General features: G+C 50.5%; 1 protein-coding gene across 4 annotated transcripts in view; it reads left to right on the forward strand.

Moving 5' to 3' along the window:
* The first annotated feature begins 1,031 nt into the window (after positions 1–1,031).
* The window catches only part of LOC143163302 (uncharacterized), a 67,510-nt gene continuing 52,932 nt past the window's right edge, over positions 1,032–15,609 (forward strand). For 2 of the 4 annotated variants that reach the window (XR_012995883.1, XM_076344402.1), the window contains exons 1-2: positions 1,032–1,072; positions 8,053–8,109. Coding sequence is in view for 2 of the 4 variants with exons in the window: in XM_076344402.1 (XP_076200517.1) it covers positions 1,063–1,072; positions 8,053–8,109 (67 nt within the window). In the remaining 2 variants the exon portion in view is untranslated. Of the gene's footprint in view, positions 1,073–3,660; positions 3,757–8,052; positions 8,110–15,609 lie in introns of those variants that run through there. The other 2 variants (XR_012995882.1, XM_076344400.1) reach the window with 1 other exon arrangement.

The raw sequence follows: 15,609 nt of genomic DNA on the forward strand, positions 1-15,609 counted from the left end.
AGTAGCCAAATACAAGTGTAAGGTGGTAGGGGAACTAGCTGCTGCTGTTGTTGGGCGGATTGGGGGGGGAGGGGGGGGCAGGGGTAGTGAGAGGGGGAGAGAGAAAGAAAGGATGCTAAAATATATTCAGCTACCCCCGTGCTGTTTGTCTTAAAAATATTCAAAAACCTGAGATTTTTATCCAAACTGCTTTTTGTTAAAATTGCTAACCACGAGAAGGGGATGGGTGGGGAGGGCGGGGAGATGTTCTTGCAAGGTCTGGCTATGCAGATTGTTCTCCCTGCCTGTGCTTCTGCATGGGATATGTGTGTGTTTTTTAAGGAATATCTCCCCATCCCCAGCGCATATTCTTTTTTATCCCCCTCTCTCTCTCTTACAAACACACATATGCACACCCCTCAGGATTTTTGTGCAACTGTACAGAGAGCTGCACAACACAAAATATGGGGCTTGCTAATTAACTCTTTTCCTCGAATTGAAGTGCCTTACTGCAAGCACAAAGCTCCAAGCACAGACATCTTTTATGATGAACTAGAGCCTCTGAAGAGGAGAATCTGAACGTGACGTCAATAGCTGATAACTGACGCAGCCTTGCAAAGGAGTCTCAGGCTGGCTCCTTGCAGCCTGCAAGCCCTAATGATTCTATTTTTTCCCCAGTCCCCCCTCGTAGTGAATTACTAGAACGCAAACACACACACACCCTTTTTTTTCATATATATATTTATAGATCCTTTATTCTCCAAACAAAGGATTTTTTAAGGGGGGAAAGGCACTGGGAGGGGAGGAGAGAATTTAAAAAAAACCCAACCCTTCTTTGTGCTGGGTGCAATTCACTGTTTGAAACCATCTCTGTCTCTCGGCAAAGCAACCATCCCTGCCTGAAATCCACATTTGTGCATGATGGCAAACTGGTGCATGGTGGTTGTTGTGTTTTTTCCAAAGCCCACTTTATAAAGACACTGCAAGAAGACAGGCACAATAATGCTTGCAAGGCAACAGGCAGAGAGGCACAGAGACAGACTCAATACAACTGTGGATTAGGGGTTTGTGCAATAGGACAGCATGGAAGGCGGTCAGTTTGGGTTGTTTGGTGTGGGTTGGTTGTTTTTTTTTTTTAATTCTCTGCAATGATGCACCTAAAGCAACTGTGGATGGTGGTACAGAAAGAAGCTGGGGTAGGGGGGTGCGTGGTTGGGGGTGGTTGTGTTGTAGGGGGGCAGACTTAATGCACATTTAATGTTTTGGACGTAGCGTTCCAGCGAAATGCCTTTGTGTGTGGATTTTTTCCCCCAGTACCTGCTAAAAATAGCATCAGGGTTTTGATCGTGTTCCAGAAATAGACAGAGGGTTGCACTTGTATAAAAAGCGAGCGCGGGTGGAAGAAAACCTGGACATCACCGCAGTATTTTTTTCCAACTCCTGTCTGGAAATTAATTGTTGGATTCCCCCCCCCCCCCGCCCCTTTCCTCGCCCCCCCTCCCCCCTCCCTCCCCTAACCGAGGAGTTCCCGTTTGGGTAAGTAGTGATCTTTCCTGTGCATGGTGCAGAGAGTGGCCGTGAGTCTTGTCTTTATTTTATGCATGCCTGGATTATTTTTTTCCTTCCTTTCTACTTTTCCTCTAAAGCGAGAGGGGGGATACTCGTCTCCGTAGTGAATTTGGTGCATGCACGGAGCCCGGAGACAGGGAATTCTTGCAGAAAGGGGAATCACCCTGTCGGTAAATCTCTGAATCAATAGCGAGCTGCAACTCTCTCTCTCTCTCTGTCGGCGCTGTTGAGCCCCTCTCCCTACCCGCCCCCCTCTCTATTTTCGCCTTCCGAGGGGGGGCGAGGCAGGGCCGCCGCCGGCGGGGCCGGGGGGCGAGGGCCGGGCGCTCCCCGCAGGGCTGCCGCCGGGAGCTGTCCGCGCCCCGGTGCTGAACCCGCCGCCGCCGCCGCGGGCGGGGGTCGGCCCCGGCCCCGCTGCCCGCCGGGCGGGGGCCCCGCAGCGCCGCCCGGGAGCGCCTCTCCCGCGGAGGCTTCCCCGCCGCCGCGCCTCCGCGCGGCGCCGCCTGCCCTTCCCGCCCGTGCGTTTGAAAGAGCCTGTACCTGATGATGGTGCTCCGCAAAATAAGAGGCTATAGGTTGCTTTATTTGGACTCACCCCTTCTCCTCCCACCTCATTTTCCCCCTCTAAGTGCTCACACCTTCCGCAGATCGTGTGTGTGCGAGTGTCTGTTTTTATTATTGCCCGTCCTTCGCGTCCTTAGTCACATCCTCACCAGATGAGTTGGTGGAATGACTGAATTAGAGGCGAACTAGTGGGGGATTGTTGTGGTGTGTACGGAGTAGGTACGTAGGGTTACCTCGGTGCTGCAAACACCCGCCATCCCCCCGCTGCTCCTGGGAGCCGGGGAAGTTCTCGCTAGGCTATGAGCATGCAGGTTCACAGGCATTCCGGCTAGCAAAGACATGTCCTCGGATTGCATTAAAAGAGACACGGAAACACCGTCCGGCACTCGCACGCACCACCCCGTTATCCCGCACGATGGTATCCCTCCGAAACTGCCGTGGAGGGGGGCTTAGCCGCAGACTCAGACCTGCAAGGGGTGGAAAATGCAAAAGGCAGACAATAGCCAAGGCAGCAGCTTTCCCCTAAGCACGTTTAGCCATAGCCTCAGAGTAAAAGCAAGCTTAGAAAATGGTGCACCTACCACACAAAGCCCAGCAACAATTGCGGATCCTGCAGACAATGGCATGATGCAGCCATGAACATCAGTATAGCACAGCACATTGGGTTGGGGGGTGAGAGCACCTCCTGGCCAAGACCGCATGCAATGGCTCTAATCTAGGCATACAAAAGACATCATTTCTTGCAGTTAATCAAACACCAGCGCCTGAATTCACAGCACGGTACTCCACCCACGGCTGCCCTTAATGTCTAAACCGTCCCTTCCCCGAGCTTGCGTGGTCGTATTTACAAGCGGACCCGATATCTGGTTTGTTTGTTTGGTTTTTTAAAGAAAAAAAAATCCCCTTACAACACGTGTAGCCAATCATTGCAACTCTTAATATATCTCTATAAAACAGTCATTAGAAACAAGAAATGCCCTCCTTCCTCGCCCCCTCCCTCGCCTTCCCAGCCCTCCCCTCCTAGATCGTTGCCTCTCTTGGCACAATGCATAAGATTACCCTTAACTGGATCCTATTAAATAATTCAATGGTGGCGGTGTAATTTTGGTTGGAAACTGCACGGATTTCCAAGTCGTGACTGTAAAAGTGAGTAATGTGCTCTGGCTGCGTCATGGCTCCAGTCACAGATGGTTCCAAACTGAGGAGAAATCGTGACTTCGACTTGAGACGTCCCCTCTCCATGAAAAGACCATCCAATCACAACGGCGTCGGGGGGCAGCCGGACTCCGCGGAGCTCGCTTTCTCCTTGCTCTCCCGTCCGTGTGTGTGTGTGCGCGCCCGCGTGTGTGTGCCCGTGTGTGTGTGCGCCCGTGTGTGTGCGTGCCTGCGCGCGTGTGTGTATAAAATCCTCAACAAGTTGCAGAAGGGGAAGGGAGAGGAGGGGTTAATCCCGGGGAATCTTCTGCACCTAGTGAGATCGTGACCCTCCCACACAGTACAGTAACTTATATACATACCTGGAGGAAGGGACGCTTTGCTTTTGGGCTTTCTAAAAAAAAAAACAAAACCAAAAAAAAACCACTGTTGGTGATGGTCGCACCCCGCGCGGGACTCCCCGGAGCGGCCAGGGACGCGCCCCGCCAGGTAAGTGCTGGGGGTTTTCAAACTTCTGCTGCCTGCGCTGCCCCGGCCGCCCTGCCCGCCCTCCCGCGCTCCGCTCCGCTCCGCTCCGCTCCGCTCCGCCGCGCCGCTGCCGCTGGGCTCGCTGGGGGCTTGGGAGGCGCGGGGCGTCGTGCCGCCCGGCGGGCAGGAGCGTCGGTGCGACCGAGGGGAGGGAGCCGCGGCGGTGCGGGCTGGGACTCGCGCGGAGGTGTCTCGCGTGGGCTTCCCGCGCCTCGCTCGCGGGACCCTTTGCCGCCGCGGGGCAGCGGTGGACTCGCAAGTTCTGGAGTTTGGGACGAGGTGCGAGTCCCCTCCGGTCCCCCGCGGGTCCCTGCCCCAACTCGTGCGGGCGGGCAGGACGCGACGTGGACGCGGACGTGTGTTTGCCTTGCTCCTGCTGCCGCCGGGCACTGGCGGGGCCGCTGGTTCCCCGCAGGCTTTCAGTAGAAGACCTCTGGAGTTCAGTGACATGTCCCGGAAACTTTTACCGAGCGGGTGTCCCCGCCGGCGGCGGTGGCCGGGTGGCTCAGCGCCCGGGACGGTGTTACGGCGCTAAGGAGCGGAGAGGAGGGGGCGTCCCGCGTACCCCGCCGCCCCGGGAGGGTCGCCCCTCGGGGCTGGCCGGCTCCCCGCGCTGGGGGGGGGAAGGCGGCGGCGGGTCCCCCATGTCCCCGGCTGCCCGCCGGGAGGTGGCAGGCGGCCCGGGGCGCCCCCGCCGGGGGGAGCAGCGGCTCCGCGCCCCGGGCCCCCCGGCGGTGGGGCTGGTCCTTAGCTTAACGGCGCCCCTTTGGCAGCGGCTTCCCGGAGAGGGGTTTGGGGGGGGCGGCAGGGGCGAGGAGGGGTCTGGGCTGGCTCGGCCGCGGTCTCGGACGTGCTCTTGTCGCGGATTTGGTGACTAATTAGACATGGAGAGGGCTTTTTTTTTTTTTCCCCTTTTCTTTTCCCTTTCTTCCTTCCTTTCTTCCTTCCTTCCTTCTTTCCTTCCTTCCCTCCCTCCCTCCCGCTCTCCTCTCCTCTCCTCTCCTCTCCTCTCCTCTCCTCTCCTCTCCTCTCCTCTCCGCTCCTCTCCTCTCCTCTCCTCTCCTCTCCGCTCCTCTCCTCTCCTCTCCTCTCCTCTCCTCTCCGCTCCTCTCCTCTCCTCTCCTCTCCGCTCCCCCTTTCGGGGGGAAAAAAAAAAAAAAAAAAAGGAAAAAAAAAAAAGCCGAACTAGGCAATGTGAGGCGCCGCCTGATTGGTGGGTGACGATTTTAGCCCGCACCAATGAGCTGCCCGCCTGCTCTCTATTTATTTAGCGCTCAGGGGGGAGAGTTTTCTCTTTACGCAGCGCCCGTGCCCAGCGCCGGAGCCTCCGCGCGGAGCGGGGCCGCGGACACGCCGCGCTCCGCCACGCTCCCGCGGCCCCGCGCCGCCGGCCTCGGCCCCGCCGGGGGGGGGGGGGGGGGAGGAGCGGCGGTATCCCCCCCCCCCCGCCGCCGCCGCCGCCTCGCCCTGGCGGGGTCCCGGGTTTTCGGAGCGGGACTTGGTGGGGATGGGGGGTGGGGACCCGGCGTGGCGGGGGATGGCGGAACCGATCGCCCGTGGGTCCTGTGGATGTTGTGGTGGCAGCCGGATGGATGGATGTAGGAAGCCGCGGGAGACTTTGTCCTTCGCGAATCTTTTTGCGGTCTGGGCTTGCTGTACATAACTACCTACCCGGGAAGCCCTTACCCCAAAAAGCATTCGCGGAGGGCGCATTCGCCGAAGGAGCAGCAGCTGCGATCGCCGAGCCTTGGACTTATCTAGACTCTATGGGCTTCTATTATTAATTCCTGGCACCTTTCCCTTTCCCCCGTCCAGCCCCCCCCCCCCCCCCATGCTGTGAGTGTATACATGTGTCTCTCTAGATATATATGTAGCGAGAGAAATAAACACCCTTTCCCCCCTTTCCTACTCCGCTTGGTCCCCCAGACGTTCAAATATTCACCGTCGCCTACTAGCCTAACTTTTTAATCGACTTTTGCCTAACGGAGCAGATCACACGTTTATTCGGATAACTGTATGGTGGTTTTTATTTCATTAATGGAAAAATAAAAATAGAATAAAACTTCCTAAAAGTTCTCCGCCCCTCACCTTTCTCCCCCTCCCCTCCTTCCAGGGCATAGCTGTGTTTAAAAAATACGGGTGTCCTAGCTGGTCGAGATTAATTCATAAAAAAAAAAAAATCATCTTCGGAGCGATTCACTAAATGCTCTGTAACCGGGAGCCTCGGCTTATTTCGAGGTGGGGAGGGTGGGATTTACTGGGATCACCCCATAAATAATAGGGAGGGAGGAGGAGGGGGAGGCGCACGGATCTGCCGCGGTTTGGGGGAGACCCCAGTTAGCAGGAGATGCACCATGGAAGCGCTTGCCAAAGGCGCCTCCCTCCCCCCTGCCCACTTCCAACCTGATTTTAAGCAACTTGCAGTCCGGCGATCTCTCCGATCACTCTTTCCCCAAAAGCTAGTGCCCCCGAAAAGGGTAAAAAAGGCAGAATCCGGGGGAAAACCCAGCCGAGGCGATGCTTTTGGACGAGGTGATTGCAAGCGAGCAAAGCAGCATCAGCACCAGCTCTCTCTGGTTCTGAAACTGCCTTGTGCATGCACACAGCACTGAGAGCATCTCAGGCAGGAGTTGGGGAAGCTGCATTTTCCCTCTCTTTGCAGTAATTACCAGCCCGGATTCCGTGAGCAAGCAATAAATAGCAAAGAGAAATCCTCCCTGCTTGCCGCCCCCCAAAAGAAGGAGCGATTAAGAGCAGATCTGTCCGTGCAGATCAGCCTCGTGAAAGAGACAAGATCTCAGCAGCAAGTTGGTAGCAGAGTGGCCGCTTGACGCAACACAGGGGCCTGTGGTTCACCCGGCTGTAAAATAAAAGGGGGGGGGGGGGCGATCTAATGTCTCAACTGTTAGAGACTAGAAGGGTTCTCCCCTCTGCTCCCCCGACAGCGGCACGGAGGGAGATCCGGCTGAGAAAGGGCTGATCTTGCATTTCAGGGAAGCCTGCATTGGAGAGATCGGGCGAGGACCACAGTCGAGGCTAAGAGTTAATATTTCTCGAGAGATAAAAGAGATTTTGAGGATCTGCCTGCACTTTAGAAAAGAGTAAAAGGCCGGCTAAGGGATAAGCGGGGAGCGAAGGCGAAGGAAAAGCACCTCATTGCTCCCCTCCCTCCTTTCCTTCTTGCTCAGGACACGTAGCTTGAGCACTGTCTGGCTTGATGAAAACAGAGGTGGAAGGGTCACAGTATCTTTCAAGTAGACGCGCATTTTCATAATTATTTATCCTCTCCTATTTAGAGAAAAAAAAGTGATTGTCCTTTCCGGTCGCCAGCAAACCTCTTTATAGGGGTTTTATTCATGTGAGCATATTTTAAAAGGAGAGACAAGGTACTAGAGGGAACTTGGGAAAAAAAGAAAAGAGAAGTGATAAGAGGGATCAGCCAAGCTAAGGCTAAAAAAGCATCCTCTCTCTTCCCTGCCTACCGTCGTCCCTCAAGAGGACTGAAACCAGGAGTGATTTGGGGGGGGGGGGCAGCTCAGGCGCGAGTGGAAATCCGAGCGACGGTGGTGCAGCTCCACGTCTCTTTACCTTGCCAGCCAACTGTTGCTGCCATGCTAAGGGCTGCTGCTGCTGCGGGCGGGAGCGGGAACCGCTCCTCTCTGCTCGGGGGCTACCCCGAGTCGGGCTCCGCAGCCGCTGCAGCTCCACGGGGCACCTCTGCCTCACCCCGCCCTGCCCCACTCCGCCCTTCCCCTCTCCCTTCCCTCGGCCCTCAAAGGTTTCTATCCGCTGCAGGAAAGTTAGACACGTCGGGCCATCCGGGCCGCTGCCGGGCCTGCCCCTGCCGACGAGGCACCCACCCCCGGCAGCCCCCTCCGGGCCGTCCCGGGGGAGGCCCCTGCCCTCTCCTCCTCCCGCCGGGCCCCCGCCCGGCCCTGCCGGGGCGCGCCCCAGCTTGGCCTGGCCTCGCCTCCCCCGAGGTGCTGAGCCGGGGCCGGGCCGCTCGTCCCTCTGCTGCGGGCCTGGGGCAGCTGGGGGGGGTCTCTATGCTGGGGCTCTGTGTGTGTCCGCATGTGTGTCCCCACGGGTGAAAGGGACCCCGGGTGGGGCCGTGGGCAGGTCTCCGCTCCCCTCTAGGCGTCAGGGCAAGCCGCAGCCAGGTGAGTCGGGGAGGAGCGGAGACCCCAGCGGGAGTAGGCAGGCGTGCCGCCACCCCCGACCCGGTTAACCCTCCTCTCCCTCTGCCTTTCCCCTCAGGTGCGGCCGCGCCGTCGAGGTCGGAGGCGCCGCGGGAGCAGCGAGGGCCGCAGGCAGGTGAGAGCTGCGACGCAAAGGGCTTCCCCCACACCCCCGGGGCTCCCTCAGGCTGAGGCGGGGGGCTCGGGGCCCTCACACAGACCGGGGAGCCGGGACGGGGGCTGCGGCACCCTCCCCGGGCACACGGGCGCCCGTGTGCCCGGGGAGGGTGCCGCAGCCCCCGTCCCGGCTCCCCGGCTGCCGCCCTCCCCTTTGACCCCGGCGGTGGTTACAGCCAGGCCCGGCCTAACGCAGCGCTAAGCAGCGGCCGCCCCGGGGCCCCCAGCCCAGGCAGGGCCCAGGGCAGCACCTGCCGCCCCCGGGTACGGGCAGCCACCCCTCGTCCACACAGGGGAAGGCCCGGGTTGGCAGAGGGGAGGTCAGGGCATTGAAAGAGGCAGAAAAATCCACTTAAAGTTTATATAAATTATATACAAAAAGGCCATCGCATTGATTTCAGATGAAACCTGTCGTCGTAAGAAGGTGGGGAAGGAAAAAAGTTAGTGGGCTTTGCCTAAAAAAAAAATCTCCTTCTTTATCTCATCTTTCCTTCTTTATTCACTAGTTAACGCTCTTTTCCACTTCATAGTTAAATGCATTGTCCGACATTTGCAGTTCTCGTAGTTTTTGTCTCGGAGGTTTCTTCTTTTTCTTTTTTTTTTTTTTTAATCCACGATCCTTGAGACAGCTAGTACAATTTTCTGCCGACCACTGTAATCGTGAGGTAGAAAATTGAGAGGCAAATTAATTAATAGCACGTGTTTTAAAAGCAAAAGGACCCCCTCCCAGTAAAACAACAGAACATATTGTTTTCAGTCATGTTTAGTGATCATCCCCTGCTTTGTTTCCAGACCTGGCAGTTTTGGAGAAAGAGGAAATACATTCCAGTTACAAAATTAAAAGTTTATCGATGAGTAACTACAGCAAAGTCTCTTTACATTTACTGTATTTTGAATTTTAAATTCAATTTATGAGTAACTAAAATACATAGGAAGGCTTTTTGCAAGAAGTCAATTTTGTCCTTTCATTTTGGCATCTAATTTCTCAACGACCGTTATCTGCTCACGAATTGCTATGTACAATTTGCTGTAAAACAACAAAAATGTCTTCCTTCAGAAAGCTGCCATTATGGGCAGATGTCTTCAGAGGTTAGGGACTCCGTTGCCACCTGACTTAGGTCAAACACTTCGTTAGGAGCCGTAAAGCTTAGCAGCGCTTTACTAGTATCAGCTAGTTTACCACCAAAATAGACAAACTGTTTATTTACAGATAGGAAAGAAAAGCAGATCCTCGTAGCCAAAGATGGAAAAGGCCTGTTAGAGCTTCAAGTACATACACCTCCTAGACCAGCATTTAATCTCCCCCAAAAGAGGATGTATCAAATATTAAACTAGTACTGCTCTTGAGGTTTTTTAAAAGGTCAAGGCATACATTGCTAGGAGCATGGGGTCAGTGCATGTTAATTTACGTCTGTTACTGCACTTAATACAATTATATAAAGGCTAAGGGCCTATGAATAGAATTGCTGCTTAAGGCCTCTGAGCCTCCTGTATTCCTGTCAGTTAAGGGCTGAGAAATACCTCCAACCATCTGTAAAAAATTGCTTTGTGAATACGGGCCTCATGAAATAATGATTAACACTCTTACCCTCCCCTCCTTCTACCCTCCCTCCCCCCAATTTTTATTAGTATTCGAATCTTTTACAGATCATCTGCACATCAGTTCTCATTCTTGCTTTTTTAAATCTGTTACCACAAATATATTTGGCTATAATATTTGCATTAGCAGTGGTATGCTGCCATCTCATTTCTGGCTATAGAGACCGCTCTAATAAAGGACACACGTAAATTAACTTACATTTTTATTATTACATTTTCAGGCAAGTTTTGTGGTGGTTGTTGTTTGTGCAGCTTTCAATAACTATCAACTCTTGCTGAAATGCTAGTAGTTTTTAAATATACTTTTGGAGGGGCTTTTTCTAGAAATTAAAATAAATAACTTTTGCCTTTTATACTACTAGATACACCTCAGGTTCAGTGGGGGCAGGTTAATTTGGTTGGTGTCATGTCGTGCCCCCCCCCCAAAAAAAAGGGACAAAAAGTTATTATTTCTCTTTCTTTGAAATATTTTATGGGGACTACTTAGGGAATGATAAGTAGGGTTTGTTGACTCGCTGGCAGTGTCCACACAAGTCTGTTTTGCCAAAATATTCCCACTGTCATTATCACCTGTTTAGCATGACCACTGGAACTGCTCTGATAACCCGTAATGCAGTTAGCAGTTCTTACAGCGTGCTTAGCTGCCACTGCATTTATCTAACGTAGGGAGCGTAAGAGTGAAAACCCTGATGAAGCCTAATTAGCAGTAGAAGTGGTAGGAAAGGTTAGCAGATTTATGGTACTGCAGACGTGATAAGCAGTGTGTGGGAAAATATAGGGTGTAGACTTACCAAACTTCAGAGAGGAGCACTACAGCAGCCAAACTTAGTCTGAAATGAGACTACGCTGTTCCACTTTAATTTCTGTTTATAAATATAATCCATTTCCATTTGTAAATATAACCAGGAAAGAGATGCGTTTGGACCTGCAGCAGTGTCCATGGACGTTGTTTGGAGCAGGAAGAAGGAGTTGCACCTTATTTAAATACAGGCAATTTTCCGTATAAGTGACCTAGTATTGTTCAGAACAGTACACAGAGGCACAGGGTTGGCTGCACACGTGCGTGCATACATGCACGTAAAATACATATGTATGTGAATATAGAATGGATTTTTTTTCTAGCATTTTGTTTTAGTTCTGGATAGTCAAGCTTCCTAATTTGTAGAAGAGAGTTACAAAACTTGTCCCTGTGAAACTCAAAGTTTCCACGTAAAAGTAAGAAGTGACACCTGTGTTTTATAGCATATTTGATGCTGTTGTTTGGATGGGTTTGGAAGGACAATAGAAGATGCTTTATTAAGTATTATATTTGCACATGGAGAAATGCATCGCGGTAGCAGCATGACATGAGTCTCATTTCTAACACAGCTTTAGTTTCTGTAGAACCTCCCCGGGGTTGGTGCACACTGTCCACCCCGCACGGCCACAGTATGGTCTTCAGCACAGCTCAGGTGCTTCCCGTGACCGGCGTTCCTGTCCCTGTGCAGGTAGCCACAGGCTGAGCTATAAGCACTGTGGTGAGGGCATGCATTCCTGTACCGATGGTACCTGTGCTGGTCACCAGGATGCAGCATTAACCTCCACAGGAGAAAAGGGACGATTCCCTCGAGTCCAGCCAAAGGTGAAGCGTGACCCTTGTGTTTGTGTAATGTTGCTGAGTTGTGGCATTGTTAGTCCTAATGTCTAGGCACCACGTTGTTCTCTCCAAGCAGGCATAGATGGGAGACGTGGGAGGAAAAAAGAGGTGAATTTAATTTCCCGTTTATTTTGTTAGTGGATTCCCCCACCCCCAAAGCTCATTCTCTGAATTTGGCAAATCCCTGTTTTCCTCCTGTTCTTGCTCTCCCATTGCAGCAGCTCTGTCCCACAGGAGGTGGCCAAGCTGTCTTCCGAAGTCACCCCCTTTGCTACCCAGTGGAGGTGCTGAAAGGGTTATTGTCAACTTCTCCCCACAGCTGAAAGTGGCTGCTCCAATTGGGCATGTTTTTTAAAAAGGGCTTGGAGTAACGTGAGTTTCTAGGCCGAGAATATAGTAAACAATTTACTAAGAATAAAGCCAGGGTGTGCCCAGGAAAATGTGTTCCATCATCCCTTATTTTCAGCGAGCTGTAAGTAAACAGTATGGGATAATGCCATGCTAAATAACGTAAGCTATCATGGGCTTCTGCCTGAGCGGACAAGGTTCAACTGCCTGGGAAACCTGAACATTTTCAGTTTGCGTGCAAACCTTTCTGAAAAAGGGAATTGCAAAAAAAATTTCTTCTGAGAATTTGATTGTTTTAAATGATGCATTTTCAAAATGAGTGCATGGTTGAAGGAAAAAAATGGAAAGCAGTGGGAAACTGCCATGGAGAAATTACATCTAGTTTTTAAAGGATGCGATTCTTCCATTTTTCCTCCTTGAATTATCTGCCCTCACGTGAACAGTTCTACCGGATCGGTGTGGGAGGCAGAAAGCACTGCTGAATCGGGGCCCACCGCACGCTTGTGCTTATAGCGTTACTGAAGCAAATAAGGTTATTTTCCAACAGAGGAATCGGGACAAGCACTGAAAAAACGTGCTGTTGTGCAGCTCGTCGCATTACAGTCCCAGCTGTATGGATGTAAGTCAGTGCCCACGTTGGTGTCCACCCTCAGCACAAGCAAAAGGAGGGAAAGGAAGAAGTGGCCTAGAAGAGAGCGTGTTTGATCTTGCGCTGAGTGAATGGCACATAGTGTCCACTCTGGAAAAAATGTCAGCATTTCCCAGGAGAGGAGTAAAGATGAAAAAGGCCAGTTAATTAGGAGAAGGGCTGGGGAGAAGTGGCCAGCAGCCATGACACTATCAGTTATTTAACCTCAATATACGGAATATATAGTCAGCAGTATTAATCTAACATAAGTACCGTGAGCTGCGAGCATCCAAAGAAAGACACAAAAGCCAACAATGCCCTTGCCTTTCTCTGTCTGGAAAGCCTGGCTGGGTGACTTGCTAAAATTCTGCATGTCTGGCGTAGCTGCCCATGTCCTTAGTGGCAAGCTGATGCCAGGTCTCTATCACTTTCTGGTTTCCTTTCTAAATCTCTTTAATTATGTTGTTATATTTTAGTTAATTTTCAGCACGTGTTCCTATGCTCTGTTTTGTCACATTAGAAATGGCCAGTGATTTAAGTGAAGACAAAACCAGTAGGAGTAGTGGGGGGGGAGAGGGGAAATGTACATAAGCTATTTATTTGCTACGAGAATGTGAAAAATCCTGATATACCTGTTAGAAGTTCCTGACTGTGCCAATACATTTGCCAATTTTGATGCAGATACTCATTGTTAATTTGCTATTTGTTGGTACATCTCCAGTGCAGGCATGGTGCAGTGAGGGGTTCTCTGACCGGGCACAGCTCTCAGCCCTTGCCGTAGATCTGCTCGTGTGGCCTCTTGCTCTTCAGAGAGGCTCCAGCCCATGTGTCCCAAACGTAGGGCCAGACAGAATTGCTCATTGGAAGAGGAATTGAGTTTCCTCTCAAGGAAGTAGGAAGAGAGGGGCATCCTAAAGTACAGGGAGAGATGACATGGCTTTGGAGAGTGTCGGGTTTTGGCAATATATTTGGTAACTTTCTTTTCCTTCCAAATCAGGATGTAAGAAGCCAAAAAAAGAAATGAATTAGCAGAGTGACATGTAGGCTTTTGAAAAAATCTGTCCACTCTTGGTTCCCAGACTCACCCTCATCAAAGCAACGCTTCTCAGTCACCCTCCTAACCCTCAAGGGAACATCTGCTGGGGCAGTATGATACGGCACAGGTAGAGAAAAGACTGAATGCAACTCATGATGTGAACGTGGCAAGACAGTTCCTAGTTCTCCTCTTTCAATCCCACCTCCTTTTTTTTTTTTTTTTTTTTTTTTTTAAATTTCCTGTTTTGCCCTTATTTCTGTTTCATTGTTCCTCCTCCTTTGTCCTGACTCAGGCACACGCGCACTGTCTCTCTGTTTTCCTTCCATTGTGTCTCCCAGATTTTCACCCACCTCTATGGACACCTGTCTCTGGAAAGGCCCCTCAGCTGATCCCCCTGCTACACTGCTCCTCCCGCCCTTTTCCTATGAAGCACAAGACCAGTGCTCCTGGTGAACACAGGAGTAGAAAACTGGGAGGCAGGGCAGAAGGCAGAGGAGTGAGCCTGACTCTGAGCAGCCAGTTCAGCAGGCGTGGTCACTAGCTGGGTTGGTCACTGTCTTCTGGCACTTGGATGATCACAAAGTTCATCACAGAGCAAAGGAGGCAGATGTCGGGGCCTGTCAATGTAAGTGTGAGAAATCTACCCCCTCGGCTGCTGCGTTTGGTGTTAAGGTTCCTCGCCTTAATTGCTTCATAGGTAAACTAGAGTGGTGTGTGCTGCTGCGCCTGTTGCACAGGGCTGATGTGGACTTTGCAGGCAGTGTGGCTAGATCAGAAATGGATTACCCATCTGCAGTACGTTGCAGACGACGGTGGAAATTGCAAGGCATAGAGGGGAGCATGTGCTCCCTGTTTTATGATAAGTTGAGGCACGCAAGGGTGGGAAGGAAGAATCTACTACACAAAAATAGGATTTGTTAACATGTATTCCATATTTTTATATGGAGTTTTGTAAATAATTGTTTGTGTGTGTGTATGTTCATATGCATGCGTTTTTATCATGCAATTGTAGCAAAAGGCCAACCTAACTGAACCAAATAAGAAAAACAGGAGCAAGAAAAAAATCCCAACTTTACGATACTGATTTGTACGCTGAACTGTTCTAGTCCGTATACTGGCAGGTCACCCACACCTTCGTCTCTAGGCTTTATTAAGAGGTTGAAGTACTTGGGTATAGAGTGACATACAAGAACAGGGTGCCAAGTCACTAAGCTGAAACATTGGGAGCTCTGCTCAGCAGGCTTGCAGTCTAAGGGATGTTATGTTGAAGTGTGACCCTAAAAGTCGTCTTGAAGGACCTATGGCAATGACTTCTTAAAGCTCCATGTTTTTCTTTAAAAAAAAAAAAAAAAAAAAAAAAAAAAATTACGTTTGTGAGAAGGAACAGAAAGAACTATTATCTTTTGTTTTTAAATTAAAGACTTTATATTTAATGTCAGAAAGCCAAATGCAACTGATTTGTGTTAGTACATGGCAGCAAAGAGGTAAAATAGCTAGGACAGGAAGATAAACAATTGATTTGTTAATACTTTTTTTTTTACTGGCCAAACTGAATGAAATACAACAATAAAGAGCTTACAAAATGGGAAATCAGTATTGCCCTTTTTTTTTTTTAGTTTCTCCAAGTGCTCTCTGGTTTTGCTCCTTAAAATAAAATCAGTATCACAAACCATGACATCTTTTACATAATAATTTTAAATTTACGCAATAGTTTTAACTTATTATAACAATTATACAAGGTGAATTTTTTAGTTTTTCTTACCCGGTATTTGTGAATATACAAGCCTTCATATGTGCGTGAGGACTATTTTAAGGGTGGCTGGACGGATGTGTATGTGCACATGTGGACATATCCACAAATACATGTGCATGCAAATCCGTAGTAGAAATAATAAAGGCATTTATGTGATCCTTTTCTTGATATGTATAAGTTTTACAAAAAGTTAAAGATGGTTTACCAATTCACAGGTTTTACTGTACACTAAGAAAATTATGGTTCATTTCTTAAATATTTACTAACTTCTTTAAGGCCTATTCAGTATTAATTATGCTGAAGTACAGGGCAGACTATTTTACTATATCACAGTTTATGGAGGCGAGGGCATTTAAAAAAAAAAAGTTTATTGACCTGTGATTGCCTGCATTTCTGCAACTTCCATTCAGTTTTTTAACCCCAATTTTAACCATACAGCCAGGAAAATATTTTATGGCT

The sequence above is a fragment of the Aptenodytes patagonicus genome, chromosome 7 (assembly GCF_965638725.1).
Source record: "Aptenodytes patagonicus chromosome 7, bAptPat1.pri.cur, whole genome shotgun sequence".
NCBI classification, from domain to species: domain Eukaryota; kingdom Metazoa; phylum Chordata; class Aves; order Sphenisciformes; family Spheniscidae; genus Aptenodytes; species Aptenodytes patagonicus.